At 45.1% G+C, this 23,339-nt stretch overlaps 1 protein-coding gene across 1 annotated transcript in view; it reads right to left on the bottom strand.

Annotated features, from left to right (window-relative positions):
* The window catches only part of KIAA1549L (KIAA1549 like), a 280,933-nt gene extending 272,727 nt beyond the window's left edge, over positions 1 to 8,206 (bottom strand). Inside the window, exon 1 of the mRNA XM_023510070.1 lies at positions 8,182 to 8,206. Within this exon, the coding sequence (XP_023365838.1) occupies positions 8,182 to 8,206 (25 nt within the window). The remainder of the gene's footprint in view (positions 1 to 8,181) is intronic.
* Positions 8,207 to 23,339: the final 15,133 nt, after the last annotated feature.

The following is a 23,339-nucleotide window of genomic DNA, read 5'->3' as shown; positions in this document are numbered from 1 at the left end:
CAAAAAAAAAAAAAAAAAAAGACAGGGTCTTACTCTCTGCTCAGGCTAGTCTAACTCCTCAAACGATCTTCCCTCATCAGCCTCTCAAAGCGCTAGAATTACAGGCATGAGACGCCACACCCAACCAAGAAAAGTTTTAAGACTTGGAATAGTACATCCACAACAGGTTTTTATAGATATAGTGAGAACACACCAGGAGATTCTCTTCCTTTCTTTGTATACATCATAAGTATCCTTTTTCTATTAGGTATGTGCAAGCCCCTGGGCTAAGACAAACAAGAAGTGAACCTCACCTTTAAGAGAGTGGCTCTCAAGTTTGGGGGGTTGTCTGCACACTTTCATACCCTAGAACTTAAACTGATTCCACATTTATCTGACTTTAAACAATTTCAGCAGCACTGCCCTTCTCCCTTCAGGAGGCAACGCGTTGCTTCCCAGTTGTTCCTCAGCCTCGCTTGACTTTCTAGTATATCCTTCCCCTTGCTCCAAGGAGGTCGTCTCCTCACTAACCACTTACTTCATTGTTTTTTCTAACAGACACAGCTAAAACAGCATGTGTCCCCACTGATAACAACTGGGGGGGGCCTTTTTGTTTTTATTTCAGATTAATATGAGGGTACAAATGTTTAGGTTACACTGTTTTCATTGCTAAGGTAAAGTTCAAGTTGTAGTTGAGCCCTTCACCCAGGGAGCGTGCTAAACACCCTCACGCTGTGCACATTAGGTGAGATCCCACCAATTGCCCTCCCTCCTACCTCCTCCCTGTCCCTCTTCCTCTCTCTTATCTCCCTCCTGTCCCCGATAGTAATATGAAACCAATATATAAACAACTACACACCCACACGAAAGAAAAACACAAGTATAGTCTAGCGACAAGAACACTTTTTAACACATTCATCAGAACTATAAAAGTGTTTCCAGAACCCCTGGATCCCTGGGATTACCTTTTGAGAACCAAGGAATTCACAGCGTGATGGAGGAGACAGGCCAGCAGACCATCAAGGATGGTACAGAAGGTGGAAGCAGAGAGGACGGCACCTGACTCCTCCAGTGGAGGGCAGAGCGCAAGCCAGGGAAGGCCACCTGCAGGGGTAGTGTTTCAGTTGAGTCTTGAAGAAGGACAAATGGTAACTGGGCAAAAAGGGCTGGGAAGGGCTTCCCAGGCAGCAAGAATCAACTGTAGAAAGCATGGAAGGGCTTTTGTAGAACTGCAGGTATGAGCCAGAGATGGTTCATTCATAAAAAACTCAGATTGCTAAGCCATGGAGTTAAATTAAATTATGGCGAGCCACTGAAGGGTTTGGGCTGATTTGTATTTTACAAGAATCTCCGGCAGGAGGATGAGACTGGTTTGAAGGGGGCCAAGACCGTAGGCAGGGGTGCCAATTAGGAGACATGGCTTTGGCAAGAACACAGACCAGGAGGAGGGGGAACCTGAAATAAGGCAACAGAGATAGGCAGTCACACAAGTTACAAGAGCACTCAGAAATGCCATCAGCAAGAACAGTGGCCAACTTCACGAAGTGGGGGAGAAACAGGAAAGCATCTACAACGCTCAGATTTCTGTCTCCAACAAACGGCTGTGGTCCTACTCATTGAACTGGGATGTACAGAGGAAATTCAGAATGAGGAGCAAGACTCAGGGAGGGAGGAATTCACTTTGAGGGAGAATACTAAGCTGTCAGCAGACGTGAGTAGAGATGTCAGATAAACAGGTGGGCGTTAGGTCCCGCCCTCAGTGGAGAGCTGAGGGTTTTCACATCCTTGGTACACAGGGAGGTGTTAAACCCAGGAGTTTGAATACGGCTTCCCTGGGAGGATCTACAGAACAAGAGTGTAAAGGGGTGAGGCAGCTGCCCCAGGAATAAGGCAGCGGGCAGGTACTGGTGACTGGCAGGATCCCTTCCCCATTCCGCGGGTGATACAAAGGGAGTTAAGGAGCAAAGGAGAGGTAGAAATGGAGGCGATGAAAGAGCAGGCGAGAGCCGCAGGCACAGAGGAGCCTTCGTAACTATGTTACTATGCTCTCAGGCAGTCAGAGAGTCAGGGAGAAGAATCACAGGAGGAATCTGAAGATCAGTGTAGGATTCCTAATGCAAATGAGGAGCTCCTAAAATTTGAAAGTTTCATGCCAATGGTGTTCAATTTCTCTACAATTCCAGAACATACGATCCTTGTCTCCTCTTCATCCAACTCAACTGCTTAGAAAATTGAATGTCAAGGTCACCCTTTTACCCTAAGGCAACAAGCCTCTGCCTCTTTTTCTTTATTTTTATCTTTATTAAATCATATTTGCGCACATTAATACTATCATGGAAGTCCTCTGCCTCTTAAGACAAAGGCCAGCGACCGAGGCTGCCTCCCACGTGATCCTGCTCCTGCCTCTCTGCCTTGCCCTCTCTCCTCCATTCCCGCCTGCCACCCGCACAACCTTCTCAGTGTTTTGAGAAAGAACCATGCTCCCTTCCACCACAGAGGACAGTACACATTCGGCCCTTGGCCCCAAATCCCTGTCTGGTTATCTCAAATCCATTCTTTGAGATACAGTGCAAATGTCACTTTCTCAAGAAAGCCTGTCCTTATTCTCCTCCTCCTTACTCACCAAAGTGAGCCCCCTGCAACCTCCGCCAGCACCCTGGGCATCCCGCCATGGTGCACACCTGTTAGCAATAACACGCTCATTCCTATGAATGGACCAATTCAGACAGTATTTACTGAGCACCTCGATGTGAAAGGCACTGAGCATCCCCTTCACAATCCTCACCTCCACTAGGAATCATAAACAAAGAAAATCAATTTGGAAACAACAGGCATCGTTATTTAAGGCTACTCAGCATATCATGACTGTAGGGAAACTATCCGTCTTGGAGTAACAGATCTCTACAGTGCATTCAGGATAAATATTCTTTACTTTTTAATTTTAAGACACAGAGGCATGCTCTGTCACCAGGGCTGGAGTAAAGTGGAACGATCACAGCTCAATGCAATCTCCCACCTCAGGCTCTCAAGTAGCTAGGATACAGGTGCACACCACCACATCCAGCTAATTTTTTAAGTTTTTTAGAGATAGGGGTCTTGCTGTGTTGGCCAGGCTGGTCTCAAATTCTTGGCTTCATGCAATCCTCTCACCTCAGCCTCCCAAAGTGCTGGGGTTACAGGCATAAGCCACTCTACTCATGGCTCATTTTTATCTTTTGCTACAGGACAAAGCGAACTAGAAATTTGGTTGTCTAAAAGAAAAAGAATCTACACGGTTTAAAAAACCAAACCATAATGAAAAAAATAGATCAAATCAAAGTTGCATGGCTGTAGGGGAAGGAAGGGAGGGGAGTGTCTGGAAAGGTGCAAAGGGAAACTTACTCCTGGAGAGATGATACAGGGATTTGGGCTATACAGGTATATACATTTGTCAAAACGTGGGAATATATACTTAAGATTTCTGTATTTCCTTGCATGTAAAATTTACCTCAAAAACAAAACATCCATAAATAAACCTAATCAATGTTGTGCATGTGAAAGAGTATAGGAGTGAAATGTACTGATATCTAGAACCTTCTTTGAAAATATCAAAAACATAAGATAGAAGACCAGGTACGATGGCTCACACCTATAATCCCGGCCCTCTGGGAGGCTAAGGTGGGTGGATTGCTCAAGCTCAGGAGATCAAGTCCATCCTGGATAAGAGAGAGACCCTATCTCTACTAAACAGAGAAAAACTGAGTGTAGTGATGCACACCTGTAGTCCCAGCTACTCGGGAGGCTGAGACAAGAGAACTGCTCAAGTCCAGGAGTTTGAGGTTGCTGTGAGTTATGACACCAGGACATTCTACCCAGGGTGACAAAGTAAGACTCTGTCACAGAAAAAAAAAAAAAAAAAAAAAAAGATGATGTGGGTATATGGCACACTTCCTGGGTGAAACCTAACTGTATATACCCTCAGGTTAATCTGGAATTTTTTTTTTAAAGATGATTTGATGAATGGATAGAAGTACAGAAAGATACAAGATAAAGCAAAATGTTAGTTGCACCATCTTGGTGGTAGCTATATGGGTGTTCTTTTAATTTTCTGTATGTTTAAAATTTTCATAAAATGTTGGGTGGATAAGGACGGAGCGCCCCGGATAGCTGAAAATATATACTTATATTGCAATCAGATCTAGTTTCAAATCCCAACTCCACCACGGACAAGTAATATGCCCTTAGGCAAGTTGGTTTCTTAAATGCTCTCTCCAACTCTGCTTCTTCAGAGCAAAATGGGCAAGAACTATCTAACAGCATCAGGAGAGGGATTAAATCAGCCCCCCTGATCCAGGGGCTAACGCAAGAGTAGCTGTTTCATAAATGTTAGTCTTCTGATTCAGAAGTCAACATATTCACAAACTAGGGCACATTTTTCAATAAAACTTAAAAGAAGAATCTTGTAAAATTTTTCTCTTGCTACATCCCTAGGGAAATTAAAAGAATAAATTAATTGTGCTATTTTAATAGGTAAAGACGCTGACCTTCCATCAGTAGGACACCTGGAGTTCCAGGTCTAAGGAGAATGATAGGTCTACCCTGGTGGCACTTCCCCCTCCATCTCCCAGTGGCCAGCACCACCCAGGGTTAGCAACACAGTCACATCAGGAGGGGGTCGCTGGCAGTACTGTGACTAGTGCACTGAAGCCCGGCCTCCCAGCCTCCTTCCCCAGATGTGCCGGGGAAAAGAGCCAAGTAGACGGGCCTTGAGATCTGCTAAGGTGCCTGACACGCTGTCAGAGGTGGTACTCATGAGAGTGTCCGCCTTTTAGCATAATTACATGAACTGAGACATGGCCTTGCAATCATAAATAAAAGACTCCAGTGGAGACTAATAATGTGTATTCAACTAACTATGTCTAGGAGGCTACCACATGGACTTTGCATCTCTGGATTTGAAAGGTGGAAGAAAGGAGCCTGTTCCAGACAGCCACAAATGAGGAGGAGGTGCTGCCATCTGGAAGCAAAGAAAAATTACACATTTCGGTGTCAGAAAACAAAACCAAAGCCCATTCAAGAAGATTAGGTCTGACATCTGAAATTCAGTGAAAGGGTTAATTACGTGTCACAGGAGAGACATCACAGTCAAAGGAAATTGCAGTTTTTAGAAAACATCTCTGTGTGTCTGCTAGATTATACAGTGAGAACTGTATACAGGCAGTCCCCAAGTTACAAACAACGTACAACTTGCTCTTACGAACAGAGGGTATTACAACAAATCCTTAAACATCAGACTCATGTAAAACACTTATAAATGGAGCTTATGACAGGTAATGAGTGGTCACTATGAAAGTTTTAAGACACACCATGTCATGGTCCATGATTTCACTTCCAAGAAACACAGTGAACAGTGTCCTTTCTGATTCATCTGTGCAAGTTACAATTTGCTCGGCTTATCAGTGGTGCTGCTGGGCAGGCTTCGTTTGGCTCCATCTGCATAGATTTTATGTTCCTTGATTTTTGTATATCTCAAAATTTTCATAATGACCCATGTAGGTAAATGTCTTATTCCAGCTTACATACAAAGTTAGCTTAAGAACAAACCTATAGAACCTATCTGGTTCATAACCCAGGGAAAGCCTGTACTATATTTCAAGCTATTTTAGATTACACATAGCAAATCTGACTTCCACCCTCTCTACCTTGAAATCTTACTCCCTTGTATAATTACCACATGGTAATTATAAACCCATGTGGCTGACTGGCCTAGTAAGCCTAAACTTCGAGTTCCTTGGAGATACCACATACTTCCTGTGTAAGCTACCCGGCCTCAACCTTGAAATCAACCATGGTGGGAATATTTACACCACTGAAATTGGCCAACGCTATATATTTGGCTGCTTATCATTGTTATTTTTCATAGAACCAGCTTACCAACACATGAAACTGTCTTTTGTTGCTGTGAGGGAGGAGACACATTGAGGGATGTTTGTCCTGCCCACACTATCTCATTTAAAACTCAGCTCAGTGGTTGAAGGAGGGGTCAGAATAAGAAACCATTTTTGTACCATGCACACCTTCTTCAGATGAGAGATAGATCCTAACTCCACTGGACAGACTGAGCAATCAGATTCCCCCTCCCAGGAATTTGGAACTGAAGCAGAGACCTGATGGTGGCCACTTAAACTGAAAAGTCTTGCCCACTCTGGCTGCAGTGAGCACCACAACAAGCAAAAAGTCTCATGCCAGGTCTAGTGTCAGGGGACCCAGGAAGCTATGCTGGGCAGCACAAAGAGGCAGAAGGACAGACGGAGCTGTAGGAAGAAGGAGAAGCAAGAGGCCCTGGGCCCATGAGACAGAGCCAGTAATCTCACCTCCTAATGTCCAGGAGGGCAATGTACGGAAGCAGAGGGTGGGCTGTGGAATCAACCTGCCTGGGTTCATATCTCACCTCTAACAATTAACTGGGTGACAATGGACAAGTCACCGTTAGGTTCCCTCAGCTGAAGCACGTAATAATAACAGAACCTCCTTCCTAGGGTGGTTGTGATAATCGAGGGAGCTCATACAAATAGCAAATGCTCAAAATGTTAGCTTTTATTTCTATCCATTAAGTCTAGTGCCTACATGGCCCAGTTAAATTTCACTCCTGTTCTGAATATATCACATGAGATTCCCCTGTGGCCTGGGGCCCCAGACTTGAGCTAGTTTTTATTTAGTTGTGTAGCTAGGTGATTGGTCTGTTCCCTAAATCTTAGAATAATGTAAAAAAAAAAAAAAAAAATCCCTGGACCACTGCGTGACCTTTAGCACATCATTTCCTCAACCCTCTCTCAGAAGTGGTGTGAGATTCAAAGAGGAAAAAAAACAGAAAGCTTCAGCAGTTGTGAAGTGTTAACTGAAACTCTGAAGACTGTTACCTGCGGGGGGGGGGAATGTAAACCTGTTACATTAGCCACGAGAACACAAAAACACTTGCTTAAAATCATTGGGCCAAAGACAAGGAATATTCCCTATCTCACCGGAAAAATAAAAAAAAGGTTCACTTTCTGGGGGATTCACCAGCTTGATTCATCTCCAGTATTAATAAGATAATGACAGGAAACTGCCAGGGACAGCTCTGTGGTACTGATTTTTTTGAATACGCTTTCATCCAGTTTAATTATCATATATTCAAAATAATGCCCCTCATCCAGATCCTCCTATTCTTTTCAAAACAAAGACTTCTTATTTGGTAATAAAGGATGTAAGTTGGGAGATGTTTTTGCTCAGCCCTTTTCAAGCAGACCTTACAAGCCACACTATTAATTTCAACACATTTTCTTCTCACGCTTCCCCTGTGTCTGCAGCCTCCCCAGTTTGCGGCGAACATATTGTAAATAAAAAGGCGAGGGACAGGGAGCAGCATTCATTACCAGGGACAGAGGTAGGGGGACAGATCTCAAGAGTCCTAGCTTTTCAATCCCGCCACTTAATTTCATACTGCACGTGGAAGGGTAAAGTTGGAAATATTCTAGACCTTCCTGTTTACTGGAACTGCATAAATACCAAAGCCATTTTGTGTTTCTGACATCAGGAGATTTCATTTCAAGCTAAGAATAGATTTAACATACATAAATCTAAATCATATTCCCCTTCTGTGGTTAGGACACACTAGCCAAAGCCTCAGCTGAATGAGCAGGAAGCAGGTGCAGCAATGACCTTGTGTTATGCTCAAGGCAGCCACTCGGCCTTATTTACATCTATGTTATTGGTTAAAACGTGAGGTTTATCCCCATTCTGTGGGGTGTTTAAAGGAATCTATGATTTCCCTTAAACATCTATGGACGTACCTTTTAGGGAAAGCAGCCAAGGAACAGGGAAAATGGAAGGAATAAAGATATTTTAACTTCGAGATTTTGTTGTTTTGTTCTGTTTTTTTAAGACAGAGTCTCACTCTGTGGCCCTGGGGAGAGTGCCATGGCATCATCATAGCTCACAGCAACCTCAAACTCTTGGGCTCCAGCGATCTTCCTGCCTCAGTCTCCCAAGTAGCTGGGACTACAGGCCTGCGCCACTCTGCCCAGCTAGTTTTTTCTATTTTTAGTAGAGACAGGGTCTTGCTCTTGCTTAGGCTGGTCTCAAACTCCTGAGCTCAAGTGATCTACCCACCTCAGCCTCCAGAGTGCTAGGATTACAGGTGTGAACCACCAGGCCAGCCTTAACTTTAGGATGAAATCTGACCTGTGGTTTTAGAGCTGTACTCCATGTTTCCTGGAGAAGTTCAAATTCTCTCATGACAAAATTTGGTCAGCAGAAAAAGAGGGCCATGATTCAGTGGTAAGAGAAAAGAAGCAAGATGCTAAATACTGCACCCTTTATATCTTAAAACAAATTAAGAGAGGATATGTCTATAGATATAAATATTTGTATAAGAAAAAGTCTGAAAGAACTCATCTCTCTTACTTGACACCTTAACTCAAGGGAACTGGAAGGCTTAATAGGGCCCTTTGTATTTTACTGCATACACTTGAGTACTGCTTGAACTTAATATGTCACTTTTAAAACTTTTTAAAAGCTAATAAAGCCCAATTTTAGCCCAGGAAGATGGGGGGAGGGGAGAGGGAGGGGAGGAGAGAGGGAGGGGAGGAGAGAGGGAGGGGAAGGGAGAGGGGAGCGTGGGTTGGCGGGTGATTGGTGGGATCACACCTATGGTTCATCCTATAAGGGTACATGTGAATCTCTCTAAATGTAGAATATAAATGTCTTAACACAATAACTAAGAAAAAGACATGAAGGCTATGTTAACCAGTTGGATGAATGTATTTCAGATTGTATACAGAAACAGTACATTGTACCCCATGATAGTATTAATGTACACTGCTATGATTTAATAAAAATAAAATAACATAAAGCTGCTAAAGATTGACGATAGGCCAATATTTATATAGACTTCATGTTGGAACCATAACAACAAAATATGGGAAAACTCTTCCCTGTATAGAATAAGAATGTTTGACTGGGCTTGGCCGCTCAGGTAGGAAGAGGCAGGAAATGCAGTTGATGTGACCTTCACCCAAACATCTCCTTACAGCTCACAAACACACAGTGGGAGATGTAGGAAGAAAGGAGGATTCTGAGGATCTTATTCACAGCTGGGAACACTGAGGCCCCCGAAAGTGAAGTGCCTTGATAAACAGCAGCCAGGGGTGACCTCAGTCTCCTGAATGCATGCAGCGCAATTTCCCCTCTCCTAAGCTGTTTTCCTACACCTTTTATATATTTTTTTTAAAGATGGAGTCTCAAGCTATCGCCCTGGGTAGAGTGCCATGGCATCATAGTTCACAGCAACCTCAAACTCAGGTTCGAACGATCCTCTTGTCTCAGTTCTTCTAGTTTTAGTAGAGACAGGGTCTCAGTTTTGCTCAGGCTGGTCTTGAACTCATGAGTTCAAGCAATCTACCCGCCTTGGCCTCCCAGAGTACTAGGATTAAAGGTATGAGCCAACACACCCAGCTTCCCTACATCTTAAACCAAACCTCTGTAGTGTCCACTGGTATCTCTGTGAATAAGGAAATGAACTTGAAGTACTTGATACTTCTTGTTTTACTAAAGAAACCTTTGGGTAAGCTTTGATACCATCTGCAAGACCACAGGCCTTAAGGAAAAAAAATAATAATTCCACACCAATATTTCCATAAGACAGTAGAAGGAATACTTTCCTATTATGTTATAGGTCAGTATTACCCTTACACCAAAACCAGACAATGAATTTCAGGAAAACAAGACTACAGACCAACATCCTTCGTGAACATAAGACTGTAAAATTTCCTAGCAGAAATATTAGAAAATCAGACCCAGCTGGAGTACGTATCATGACTAAATTGGAGTTCATCCCAGGATTACAGGTTGGTTTAACATTCTAAAATCAACTTAGGTTGTCCTTTTACAGACTAAAGAAAAAAAAACCTTGTGATCAGCTCAATAGATAGAAAGGAAGCACTTGCCAAAATGCAATATCCATTCATGACAAAAATTCGCAAAAACCGTAGCTAATGTTCTTAACAGTGAAACATTGATGTTTTCCCCCAAGGCTAGGATTAAGAAAAGGATGTCCACTCCCCATTTCTATTCAACAATGTACTGGAAGTTCTAGCCAGTGCAATAAAGCAAGAAAAAGAAATTAAAAGCATGCAGATTTGAAAGAAATAAAACTGTCTTTATTCACAGATAACATGATTTTTTTTATTTAGAAAAATCCCAAAGATTCTACAAAAAGGTACTAGAACTAAAGTGAGGTTAGAAGGGCTACAGGCTATAAGGTTAATATTTTATTTATGTATTTATTTAGTTATATATTTTTTTAAAGACAGGGTCTTGCTCTGTCACCCAGGCTTGGGTGTAATAGAGTAAATCATAACTCACTATAACCTTAAACTCCTGGGCTCAAGAGATCCTCCTGCCTCAGGCTCCTAAGCACCCAGGACTACAGGAGCATACCACCAATCCTAGCTAAGTTTTTTCCCGTTTTTGTTTGTTTGTTTGTTTTTGGTTTCAGTAAAGATGAGATCTTGTCACCTTCTTGTACTCCTGGCTTTAAGCAATCTTCCCACTTTGGCCTCCCAACATGCTTGGATTATAGGCATGATCTACTGCACACAACCACAGTTAATATTTTTAAAACCATCTCTCTATATACTAGCAAAGAAATTCTTACAATACAACTTACCAAAGCATTGAAAAACATGAAATACATGTGAACAAATCTGTGTTACGCTAAAATCTGTAAAACACTGATGAAAGAAAAGAAAAGATGGAGAGAGACATCAGGTTCACAGATCAAAAATCCATAGTGATCCTCCCCAGTTGATCTGGATTCAATGAAATCCCAATCAAGAATCCAGTGGGCTTTTTAAAAAGAGACTGATAATAAAATACTAAAATGTATATGGAAAAGCATTAAGGCCTAGGATAGCCAAAAAGATCCTAAAAAAGAAGGGGCAATTTTACCCCCAGAGGACCATTTGGCCATGTCTGGAGACATTTTTGGTTGTCATAACTGTGGAAGTGGGAATTACTGGCATCTACTAGGCAGAAGCAGAATCACTGCTCACCTCCTGGACAGGCCCCACAACAAAGAATGATGGAGTTCAAAATGGTGGAGTCAATATTCCTGGAGTTAAGAATCCCTGTGATAGGAAAATCAAGAGTTATATTAGCAGAAGGAGAAAAGTGAAAAAAGTAGAGATCAATGGAACAGACTACAGTCCAGAAATAAACCCACACACAAACGGTGCCAAGGTAAATCAATGGAACAGGGATAGTCTTTTCAATAAATGGTGCTGGAACAATTAAGCATTTCGTATAAGAGCTTTAACGTTCCATATATATATTAAAAAAAAATGAACCTTGACTCTTACACTTCACCATAACAAAAATTAACATGAAATGGATCACAGACCTAAAAGTAAAAATAAAAATATAAAACTTCTAGAAGAAATCATTGATGCCTATGGCATTGGGTTAGGCAAAGATTTCTAAGCTAGGACACACACACACACAAAATCTTAAATTAGAAAGTTGATAAAATAGAGTTTACCAAAATTTAAAACTTCTGGTCTTTGAAAAATACTGTTGGCTCGGTGCCTATAGCTCAACCGGCTAAGGCGCCAGCCATGTACACCTAAGGTGGCGGGTTCGAATCCCCAGCCCGGACCCGCCAAAACAACGATGGCTGCAACCAAAAAAAAAAAAAAATAGCCGGGCGCTGTGGCGGGCACCTGTGGTCCCAGCTACTTGGGAGGCTGAGGCAGGAGACTCGCTTGAGCCCAGGAGTTGGAGGTTGCTGTGAGCTGTAATGCCATGGCACTCTACCCAGGGGGACAGCTTGAGGCTCTGTCTCAAAAAAAAAAAAAAAAAAGAAAAGAAAAATACTGTTAATAAAATGAAAAGACAAGTCATCAACAAGGAGAAAATACTTGCAAAACGCCTGACAAAAGACTCATATACAGACTATACAAAGAAAGTTCAAAATTCAATAAGAAAATGATCCAGTATTTTAAATGAGGAAAAGATTTTAACAGACACTTCAAAGTATAAACATAGATGTAAGAACATGAAAAAATAAGCAACAACATTAGTATTAGTATTTAGAGAAATGCAAACTAAAGCTGCAATTAAATACCTCTAAACTATCAGAATGGCTGAGATTTAAAATGAAAAAATTAAAAAAGAAAAAGCTGACAATACCAAGCACCAGTGAGGACACAGAAAGGCAACTAGAACTCTCCTACGTTGCTTACAGGAATGCAGAATTGTCCATCTGCTTCAGAAAAGAGTTTGGCAACCTCTTATAAGGTCACACAACTCATGGATGACCCAGAAATCCCACTCCTAAGCGTTTTCCCCAAGGGGAATGAAAACTGCCCACACAAAGATTTTTATGCCAAAAGCTGCAAATAACAATGTCCATCAATTGGTCAATGAATAAGCAAACTGTGCTTTGGAATACTATTCTGCAATAAAAAGGACAGCATCAGTGATCCATGCAACATGAATGATTCTCAAGAGCATTAAACTAAGTGAAAGAAGAAACACAATGCTTGCTACACACTGTACAATTCCACTTCCACGACCTTCAGGGAAAGGCAAAACTGCAGGGTCAGAGAACAGACAGGGGATGTCGGGGGGCTGAGTATGAGGGGGCAGAGAGGGAATGATGCAAGGGGTAGGAGAGAACTTTTGGGGATGAGAGAAACATTCCTTATCATGGTTGTGGTGGTGGCCCATGATTGTCTACTTCTGTCAAAATGCTTCATACAGTACGCTCACGAAGGGTGAATTTCACTGTGTGTAAATTATACCTTAATGCACCTGACTTTGGGGGGGTTTTGTTTGTTTGTTTTTGTTTTTTTTATTTTGAGAGAGAGTCTCACTATGTCGTCTTTGGTAGAGTGCTGTGGTGTCACAGCTCACTGCAACCTCAAACTCTCGGGCTGAAGCGATTCTCTTGCCTCAGCCTCCCAAGCAGCTGGGACTACAGGCACCTGCCACAACACCTGGCTATTTTTCTGTTGCAGTTGTTGATTTTAGCTGGCCCTAGCTGGGTTTGAACCCACTAGCCTTGGCGTATGTGGCTGACGCCCTACCCACCGAGCTACAGTGCTGCCAATGCACTTGACTTTTTAAAAAGAATGAAAAAACCTGGTGGCTCATGAATGTGTTCTTTTTGTACAGCATGGCTTTTCAAAAATCTGAATAAATTGGTGGGATTTGCAAACAAGATTATCTAAATAAAGATTCAACTTTTCTTGACAAGCCAGAACGACTGCACCCGGACCATCGGTCCTTGCGGGCTGCCACCAAGCAGAGGCTGCCTCTTTGGGCGATGCAGGCACTTTCTGTCTTGCTGCCATCCCTCAGTCTGACTTAACTCATGCAGGTACTTTACCCTCCTGCCACTGCACCTGAGTGAGGGTTTCTTCTTCTCCTGGGCTACAGGTTGCTTGTGGAAAGGGGCCAGACCTGCCTTATTCTCAGTATACCCCTATTATCTAATGAAGAGCTTGACATGTGCCAGGTGCTTGACAAATATTTCTGAATTAATGTGACTCATTTGCCACCTTCCCACCAGCTACTATCACTGATATTTACAACACAGAGACTGTTAACTGTCCTTTGGTCCTTAAGTCCCCAAAAAGAGTCACCGTCCATGGCAGCCATCCCATGACCCAGAACAATGTGTCCTCTGTGTGTTTAGAAATCCCCTCTAATATGTTGTCAAGCAACGAAAATGTTTTAGGGTCATTCCAACTATTCATTTTTGTCTGGAGAAGAGTAGAGTTGTTGTTTGTTTAAAAAAAGAAAAAAGAAAAGAAAGAAAACCACAATATGGGTCTGAAGGTTAATGAAAATGAAAAAAGAAATGTGCACATTCATTTTGAATATTCTCGGATCATATTCTAGTAATTCAAGACCTGAGATGCAAGTAAGCTGAGAGATTCTGGGTTGTCATCGGAATTTCAGGTTCTCAAGTTTCTGCTGTGATGGTCAGTTTTAGAGAGGGGATATCTGACTTCTGGGGGTTTGGTTTTGTTTATTTCATTTTCTTTTTTTTTTTTTTTTTTTTTGGTTTGGTTTTTTTGTTTGTTTCTTTTTTTTGAGACAAGGTCTCACTTAATATTGCCTGGGCTGGAGTGCAGTGGTGCAATCATATAGCTCACTGATTTGAATTCCTGGGCTCAAGTGATCCTCCCGTCTTGGCCTCCCAAAGCCCTGAGATCATAGACAAAAGCCACCAAACTCAGTCTTTCTTCTATTTTATGCCAGTATTAAAAGTACCACGTTACTGTTCCCAAGAATATCTGTACCTTAGGGTGGGATGGGAATGATGAGACAGGAGATAGGTTTGGGACATCATGCTAGTACCTCAGAAGTGCTAATCATCAATAGGAAGCCCTCTACATTTGGTGGGGAGACACCAAATCAAGCACTCTTGTTATATGTCTTTAATGTTAAAAAATGAGAAAGTATGAACATATGTAATCACACCACATCTTAATCCTCCCCAGGCCCACCTTCCCTATTACTGCTTTTTTCTTTTCTTTTCTTTTTTATTAAATGATAACTGTGTACATTAATGCAATCATGGGGTACAGTGTGGTGTTTTCATACAATTTGAAATATTTTCATCAAACTGGTTAACATAGCCTTTATGTCATTTTCTTAGTTATTGTGTTAAGATGTTTATATTCTACTCTTAGAAAGATTCCCTTGTACCCTTGTAATATTACTGCTTTTTTCTACAAAAGAGACTTTAAAACAGTTGCTGTATTTCTGTCCACAATTTCTCTTCCGCCTTTCACTCCTGAACCCACTACAATCACACTTCTGTCCCCACCACTCGCAGAGCCACTAAATGCTTCCACATCTCCAAACGCAACATCTACTGCTAGTCCCTACCCAATGCCACTCTCCACAGCTTTGGCCCAGCTGATCGCCCCTTCCTCCTCGGACCCTGCCCTCACTTGGCTTCCAGAACACCACATGCACTTCCTTCTCTTCCTGCTTTGTTTCTTTTTTTTTTTTTTTTTTGGTTTTTTCCCCCCTCTCTTGCTGATCTCCTACTCCCTGAACCTCTAAATGTGCAGTGTCCTGGGCTCACTGTGCAGCTCTCCCCTCTTCTCCACACTCACACTCAAGGCTCGTCTAGTTCTATGCTGGTGGCTCCCAAATTTGTATCTCTGGACTGATATCTCCCTAGAATTCCAGGCTACTCTATGCAACTGGGAGCCTGACATCACCACTTCAATGAGCATTTCAAGCTTTACATGCCCCAAACTCTTTCTTTTTTACCCCAAACCTGAGCTTCCTACAACCTTTCCAATCTCAGTCAACAGCATCTTCATCTTTTCAGTTGCTTCAGCCACAAACCTTGGTGTAATTTTGGTTCTTCTCTTTCTTTCCTATCCTTTTAATCTACCAGATAATTCTCTTACCCCTTCTTCAAGTGATGTCCAAATCTAATCACTTCTCAGCACCCATCCTGCTGCCGCCCTATCTAAGCCACCTTCACCTACAGACTGGATCTCAACAACAGCCTCCTACCTGTTCTCCTTGTGTCTACACTTGACCTTACAGACTTTTCTCACCATGACGGCCAGCATGATTCTTTTAAAACTGAAGTCAAATCATGTCGCCTCTTGCTCGGCTTCACCAATGGCTTACAAGGTACAAGGTAAGTGGTGTCCAACCTGCAGTCAGGGGGCCACATGCTGATTTTGTGAAGACTTATTTTGCTTATCTGTGGTGTTGGATACCACAAAAAGTATGCACAGACCTTTTTTTTTTTTCTTGCTAATCAGGTCTCTATAGTGCTTGTGCATTTAATGGGTGGCCCAAGACAACTCTTATTCTTCCCATGTGGGGCAAGAAAAGAAGAAGAAAGGTTGGACACTCCAGGCTACACCACCTCATTCAAAATAAAGCACCAAGTCCCATATTGCCTAATCCCATCTCTCTCTTCAACATTATTTCTCACTACTCCCCCCTTGCTCATTCAGCTCTAAACTAGCATCCCTCCTATTCCTCACCACCCCACACACAATCTCTCCCCAAGGTCTTTGCACCTCCCTCAGCCTAGAATATCCTCCCCCTGATACTCACTATCAGGTCTCTACTCACATGTTATTTCATGGTAGAGGTCTCCCCCTCCACTCTGTGTAGACAAGCACATGCATATAGGTGCTATCCTCTCCCCTGAGTCATTTTACCTTATAGAACTTACCATCACCTGACATACAGGTATTTCTTTATTGTCACTTGCTTCTCGAAATGGGACCCATGGGTTAGCATCACCGGCCTCCCACAAGCACTTGTTAGACAAGCAGGCTCTCACTTATCTCAGGCCTCCTGAATCAGAATCAACATTTTACTAAGATCATCAAGTGATCTGTAGACACAGGGAAGTTTGGAAAGCGCTAGGCTAATTTCTAAGCACCATGAGAACAGGAGCCTTTTGCTTAGTACTTACTGTTACTTCAGAAAATTAAGGAACTCAAAACACAGTGAACGAATGAATGAATTGCTGAACCTATTCCAAATGGCACTCCAAATCAATGACGTGTACCAGGAGGCTGGAAAGGGGCAAGAAAGGCAGCCCAGGTCAAAATTATCTCCTCCCACATACTGTGCTACATTAGAGATTCTCTGGTAGCAGCAAACCCTTCCCTCAAAATGCAGACATATTCCCTTACTAAAATAGTCATCCACAACTTATTGCAAATTACTTAATAAGAGTCTTACGTCTAACATACAATCAGCCAAACAGACGGAATAGGATTATAAGAAGGCTGAAAATTTAATAAGTTCCTATTCTGCGCTGGACACTGTAACAGGCAATAAAGAAATGAAGATAAATCAGGAACTAACAAGTTGGTGGGAGAAGCAAGCAGCCCTTCAGAGGCCCTTTAGCCCTCAGAGCAGAGAGAAGGCATCAGATACTCCTTCTTATAGCACCCTGTGCCTGGGCCACAAAAATGTTTTGCTTTTCCTCTGCCTGAAATGCCCCCATCAATACTGTCAACCCTTGCTCATCCTTCAAGGCCCCCACGCTCCCAGAATTGATCGTTCCCTCATCTCATGAGCTCTGATCACACTGCATCAGAGTTCAAGGGCCTGTATCATCCTCTTCATGAAGTCCTTCTACAAACTGCCCTGTCCTTATTCACCTCTGTAACTCCTGCCCCAGAAAAGTACCTGGACAGAGCCAATGTTCTTTCTGCCATTTTGCAAGAATAGCTAGCATTCATGGAGCGTTTACTCTATACCAAGCACCGTCTTTAACACTTTAGACACATCAACTCATGCAGTCCTCACAGAACCCAGCGATAACCCTATTATCATCCCCATTTTACAGATTAGAGAACTGAGGCCCAGAGAGCCCCACTGAGTAGTTGCTCATAAAGGGATGCCCCTACACGCAACAGGCATGCAGCCAAGGTCGACTGACGTGAGCTGAGTAGAAGATCAATAGTTAAGATGATGACAAAGGCAAATTTGAACTTTACTATCTTGCCTGGAGCCCGGATGGCAGATGAATAGAGGGTGTCAGCCCTTGCTGCTATAAAGAATCTTCTTTCCCACATTCAAAATAGAAGTTACTAAAAAAAATTTTTTTTAAATAAAAATAAAGAAAAAGTAGTTACTGCCAAGAGTTCCAAGGCGATGGAAGTTAGAGGAAGTTTGAAAGAGGGCACTCAAGAAAATAGCAGCCTTTATTTAGGTGGAAAAGAGAAAGAACTCTGATATCTCAAGAATACTAAAGCTGAGGGTGGTGCCTGTGGCTCAAAGGAGTAGGGCGCTGGCCCCATATACCAGAGGTGGTGGGTTCAAACCCGGCCCCGGCCAAAAATGGAATACTAAAACGTAGGGTGCAGTGGGTAGGAGGAGTCTGGGAACACACCGCAGAGTCTCCAGGGCACAAAGGTGCTAAACAACTGCTAACAGTATTTTCCAGAAACAAATCTATTTTTGTTCATTTTTTAAGCAAGGCGAATGTCTGATGTAGGCTTGCTCAGGAAACAGGGAACAGCAGCTATGCAAGTAACACGACTCTAGCAATCTAGCACTTCTGGTAGGATCTTAATTGTCCCAGGTTTGGCTTCTCATGCAACTCAGCATCACACACATTCTGCCGTGAGTGGCAGCACCACACTGCAGCAGCCCTCGGAAAAAGTTCCAAATTAAGTTGTCTGTTGAAAGTCAAAGGTCCCCAGAATGTATCACTCATTCTCTTGCCTCCCCTCTGACATTGCTTCCTCCCTCAAACCCCTCTGGGACACCCTGCCTTAGTTCCAGGACTCATCCACCCTGGGGGGAAGCTGCCTCAAGTGGAAGTCAGAGGACAAATGGAGGTTGGCAGGAGGTAAAATTAGGAGCCCAGAGCATGTCAGCAGCGAAGCCAAGGAAGACCATGGAGCTCAGAGGTAGAATGCGGATCCACAGGTGAGCCAGACCCCAGGGAACTACCATCATCATGGTGGCAGCAGAAGGAGTACCCAAAAGCACAGAGGAAGCAACAAGTCACTCCAACGAGAAAAGGCAGAGGACTCTGCGGAGGAGAATCAGCGTTATGATCTTGACCACATTTTAATCAAAGCATCTTTCCTAGGTCTGTGTCCCTGTGAGCACCAGACTAAAAGAATGAAAGAAAAAGGACACCAGAGCTAAACCCAAACGACAGAGGTCAGCAGCCCCCTAAGTCAGGTTTGGCAGTCTGAAAGCGGAGCTGAGCAAAGTCACAGAGGTTCAGAAGATGTAAGGTACAGAGGTGGGAAGCGAGCTCAGAAAATGAGAACTGATCAGAAGAAATCTTCAGGTACCAGGCTGCACAGGGACTATACGTGAAGCCAAATCACACATATTGCAGATGTTTGGACAGTTTTCATCACCTGCACACAAACGTCCATCCAAAAGTACATGGCACAGCAGTTCACAGAACTATCAGAGATTTGATGCTTTGTAAACAAAAACTCAGTGTGTGTTTCTGAGCCAATGAATGCTAAGGTATCTGCATATGTCTGACTCTGGATTTGCCTTTTAACCATCATGCCAAACACACATCACTGACAACTGCTACAGGAGTAAAAATGGGGGGCTAACCCCTTCTTTAGAGGTTTTTCTCAAGTCTGAGACACACATGCAAAGATTACTGAACTTTATAGCTGTTATCATCCTAACAGAAAATTCCTCAGCAGTAACCTGTACACAGACACCTCAGGTCAGAGATTCTTTAAGTGAAGCAAAGGAAAATGGGCTATGAATTAAACTGTTTAACTTAATTCAAAGATAAATATTTTTAACCCGAAACCCTCTTATCTAAAACAGTATTAGCTCCTTACAATTAGAAATTTTAGTCTAATTTGGGGAAGAAGATGCACTGGGAAAGAAGTTGTTCCTATTAGTCCTTGCTAAAAACACAAACCTACAGGAAATGAGAGCTATATTCCTTAATAAATTAAATGCATCAAGAGCTCGAGATTTCATCATAGACACAAAAGCCTGCCTTTTACAAGTACCATAGTAATCATTATTAGTTCCAAGACAGTTGCTGACTGCACAGCATAAGTTTTGAAGCACATCAGCAGAACAATCCCCTCCTTCCAAAGAGTTAGAACAGATTTCTCAAAATCATCCAAGCAATTACAGAAATCTACTTCCTAGGGATTGTTGGAAGTCTAAGAGCCAAGCGTGACTATTTTCAACTAACCTCCTGCAAACAGTGGCTTAAAATACTTGATCAGTGCCTGAATCCCTTTGCATGGTGCAAGCAATTTAGGTACCTCGGTGCCAAAACAAAAAGGCTCCGCTATCAACTCATAGGGGAAACTGCTATTTGGGAAGCCGGCACGGGAACTGCCTAAACTCTCTAGCCATTTCATGCAGTTAAGACAATGTGGGCACTCAACAAGGAGCCCAAAATACAGTGGACGTCCCCACCCTGAAATGTGTCCTGATAAAACACTTCCCTTTTAAGGTATCCTAAACTTAATGCCAGGCCCGTGGGGCCACTAGGAAGATCTGCAACTTGTCCAAAAAAGACGACGTTAATGCACCTCTTTTTTCCTTCCCCGCCCAATAGTGCCTTCCCGGGAGACAGATTTCTGACAGTTCGGCTGCCACTGCAGCAGCAAAGGGCGCAGAAAATCCCAGAGCCGGCGCTGCGAAGACCTCTCCGTCCACCACGTCTGGGTCAGGTGCCGGCCCCGACGGGCGGCCCCGCTCCTGCAAAAATCTCTGCAGACGCAAAGCCACCAAGTGCTTACCCGGGTCCGCCCGGCCGTGCTCCAGGAGGGCCGCCAGCAGCAAGAGTCCCAGCAGCAGCAGGGGCGGCGACGGCGGAGGCGCATCGTGGGACCTGCCGCCCCGGGGGCCCCTCACGCCGGTGCCCCGCTCGACTCCCACGCCGGTCCGGCCGAGCCCGCGCGCTCGGGACCGGCCCCTGCGCCCCCGCGCCGCCGGCCCGACTTCCCTTGGGCCCTGAGGCTTCGCCTCCCGCAGAGCCATGGGGACGCTTCACACATCCAGGCCGCTGCCTCGCTCCGCAGGGCGCCGGCGAGCCCAGCCCTCGGCGCTCCGGTCCTCAGCGGGCATCGCCGGCCATGGCCCGGGCGCCGGAGGGAGGGGGCGCCGGGCTGCGCGACTCGCTCGCTCGTCCCGCCGCGCCCGGGGCGGGCTCCGGGGAGCCGCGGCTTCACCCTCGCGGGGGCCGGAGCCGCATGGAGCCGCGGCAGGCGCGGGCTGGGGTTCCCACGCTGCCGGTCGCCGCGCGCCGGCGCGCCCCGGGCCGCGAGGGTGGGACGGGCGCCGCCCGGGGCGCCTTTCCCCCGGGCGGGCTCCTGCAGACCGAGGGGGCGAGGCTGCGGGGAGCGAGGCCGGCGGCCGCGGGCGCGCTCGGGTCCCTCCCTCCCGCCGCCGCTGCTGCCTCTCCGCCCCTCTCTCCTCGCTCTTCTCCCGCTCGCTGGGGTTCGGGCTCCAGCTCCGGCTCCGGCTCCCGGGCCGCGAGTGCTACTGCAGCTCAGAGCGGCGCCTCATTGACAAAGAAAGCACGTAGCCACCGGGGCCGGCGAGGGAGGCGAGGCAGGCGCGCGCGCGCATCCCCGCGCGGAGCCACCGCGCGCCTCCCGCTCCCGCGCACCCGGCCGGGCCCCAGACCCGGGCGGGGGACCCCTCCCCGCCGCTGCCACCCGGTGATGCGCGTGGGGGGCTTCCCTGCCCACGCCCCTCCTCCTTCATCTACAGGAGGGAAGGTCGGCGGGAGAGGTCGCCTGGCCGGGGAAGAGGGTAAACGGTCTTGGTCAACGTGCCGAAGGCGCCAGAAAGCTCCTCAGTCCAGATTTTGGGAAAGCTCTTTGTAGAGGGGCAGGCGTGCTTTGTGCTGTTTGCTCACTACTTCTCCGAGGGGCCAGCGAATGCCCGTCTACCTCTGAGAAACTGCAGCAGCTGTGGCCTAGTTGGGGTAACACGTAAAACACATTATAAATATTGCTTGCAGCCATACTACGTGCAAATCAGTGCACTGTGCTTTGGGAAAACCTGAGGCGGGAGGTGTCTTTTCAGAAAAATCCCTGCTTGCAAATAGGAGAGTTAGGCAGTCACCGCCCTGTGAGACTAAATCCCCCACCCAGCAATTAGCTGATCTGATCTCCAGCTCTTCCCACTCCCCAGGAGTAAGCAAGTTGCCCAGATCACAGGAGCTTCACAAGTGTATATCTTTCAGTCATTAAATATTGAGCACCCACTGTTTGCCAGATACTATGGTAGGCACCGGGGATATGAGCCGTGAGGGAAAACACACACCCCTGTCCCGGAAGCTCAGACTCTATTCTATTCATTCAACAGTATTTACATTTCACAATATAACAATAATGTGTCAAGCCCTGTTCTAGACACTGGGACAAGAGCCATATACAAAATCTTTGCCCTCCTGGAGTTGACTTGCTGGTGGGAATTCACCTGCAATAAATAAGAATATCAAGCAGCGATAAATGCTGTGGAGAAAAATCAGTATAAAAGAATGGACCGCCAGGCGGGGGTGTTGCAGTGTGAATAGGGTGAAGGAAAGCTTCACTGAGAAGGTGACATTGAGCAAAGATGTGAGAGAACATGGCCGGCAGGAACAGCATTCCAGATACAGGGAAAAGCAGGGGCAAAATCCCTGCGGTAAAGAGAGTCTGGGGGATCCTAGGCACAGCAAGTCAGCCGGTGTTAAATCACGGTTACTGTGCATCTATAGTATAGAAATGACATCAGACATCATCTGAGACACATTCTCACGTGTTAACTTCTCAGAAGTCAGGTGGGTCTGAACCATGTGCCTAAGATGTGTGGAAATATCGTAACACCAGTTGAGGGGTTATGATTTAATCTGGCTTTTTAATTGAATTAGTTCTGTTGTCTTGGTTTGTTTCAAGAAGCCTGCAGTGTAATGGAGGTGATAAAGCAATTTAACAAATCAGTTTGAGGCCCTAATAAGAAAGCCCGTCCATGGCCTTGATTCAGGTGGCCTGGAATTGTCTTGTGGCCGGTGGTGATCCCAGGGACGAGGAGATGGGGGATGAAAAGGTCCAGACACAGTCAGACAGACAGAAGGGCAAGGTTTGGACCAGCTTAGGTTGAGGACCAGAGTACACATGCAGAGAGAAGTGGGCTGAGCAGAGGTGGGCAGGGAGGAAAATGCAGGCCTGGGGCAGTGAGGCTGCTTGTTTGGAGCCCAACACTCGTATCAGAGAGGGGAAGGGATGTTGAGGCCACGTTGTGGAAGGCCTTGCACACGCTGGGGCTTTTCCCCATAGGGAGGGAGAGGCAGCGAGAAGGTAGGTCCCTCTCAGGAGCACCAATGATCCTGTATCAGGCTCTGAGTTTAGAGATGAGGATACAAAGGTGAATGTCATGGGGAAAAGTAAGTGAAGAGGCCACAGCCCCGCCCCAGCCCTTTTCTGCACCTGGGCTGAGTGGTGTTGATGTGATGTGGGGGTGAGATTGGAACTGAGGGAGCTGGACAGGGTAGCTGGATTCATACAGGAAAGGACCTAAAATTGCTGGTCTGAGGGACAGAGAAGATCCAGAAGGGGAGAGGCTGTGTGGAAAGCAAGAGGGGCAAAACCTGAACGGGCTGGCTTCTCCATGAGAGCTTAGAGAAAGAGAGGAGAAGGAACTGGGGACAACTGCCATGGGAGTGAGAGAGAGCAAATGCCTACCTCAAACACCTATATTACATCGTAGGTAGGATTTTCTCTTCACCAATATTTGCCAGACTTAGAGCAGATACAAAGTCCTCTTCAGCTGTTGGTCGTGAGTCTGGTGTTTCGGTGGATCTGTCTGCTCCTGAGGCTGGCCTCAAG

This window comes from Otolemur garnettii, unplaced genomic scaffold, assembly GCF_000181295.1.
Source record: "Otolemur garnettii isolate 467f Iridium unplaced genomic scaffold, OtoGar3 scaffold00001, whole genome shotgun sequence".
In the NCBI taxonomy this organism is placed as follows: Eukaryota; Metazoa; Chordata; class Mammalia; order Primates; family Galagidae; genus Otolemur; species Otolemur garnettii.
Note: the sequence above shows the minus strand (reverse complement) of the source record. Positions and strands in the feature narration are given on the sequence as shown.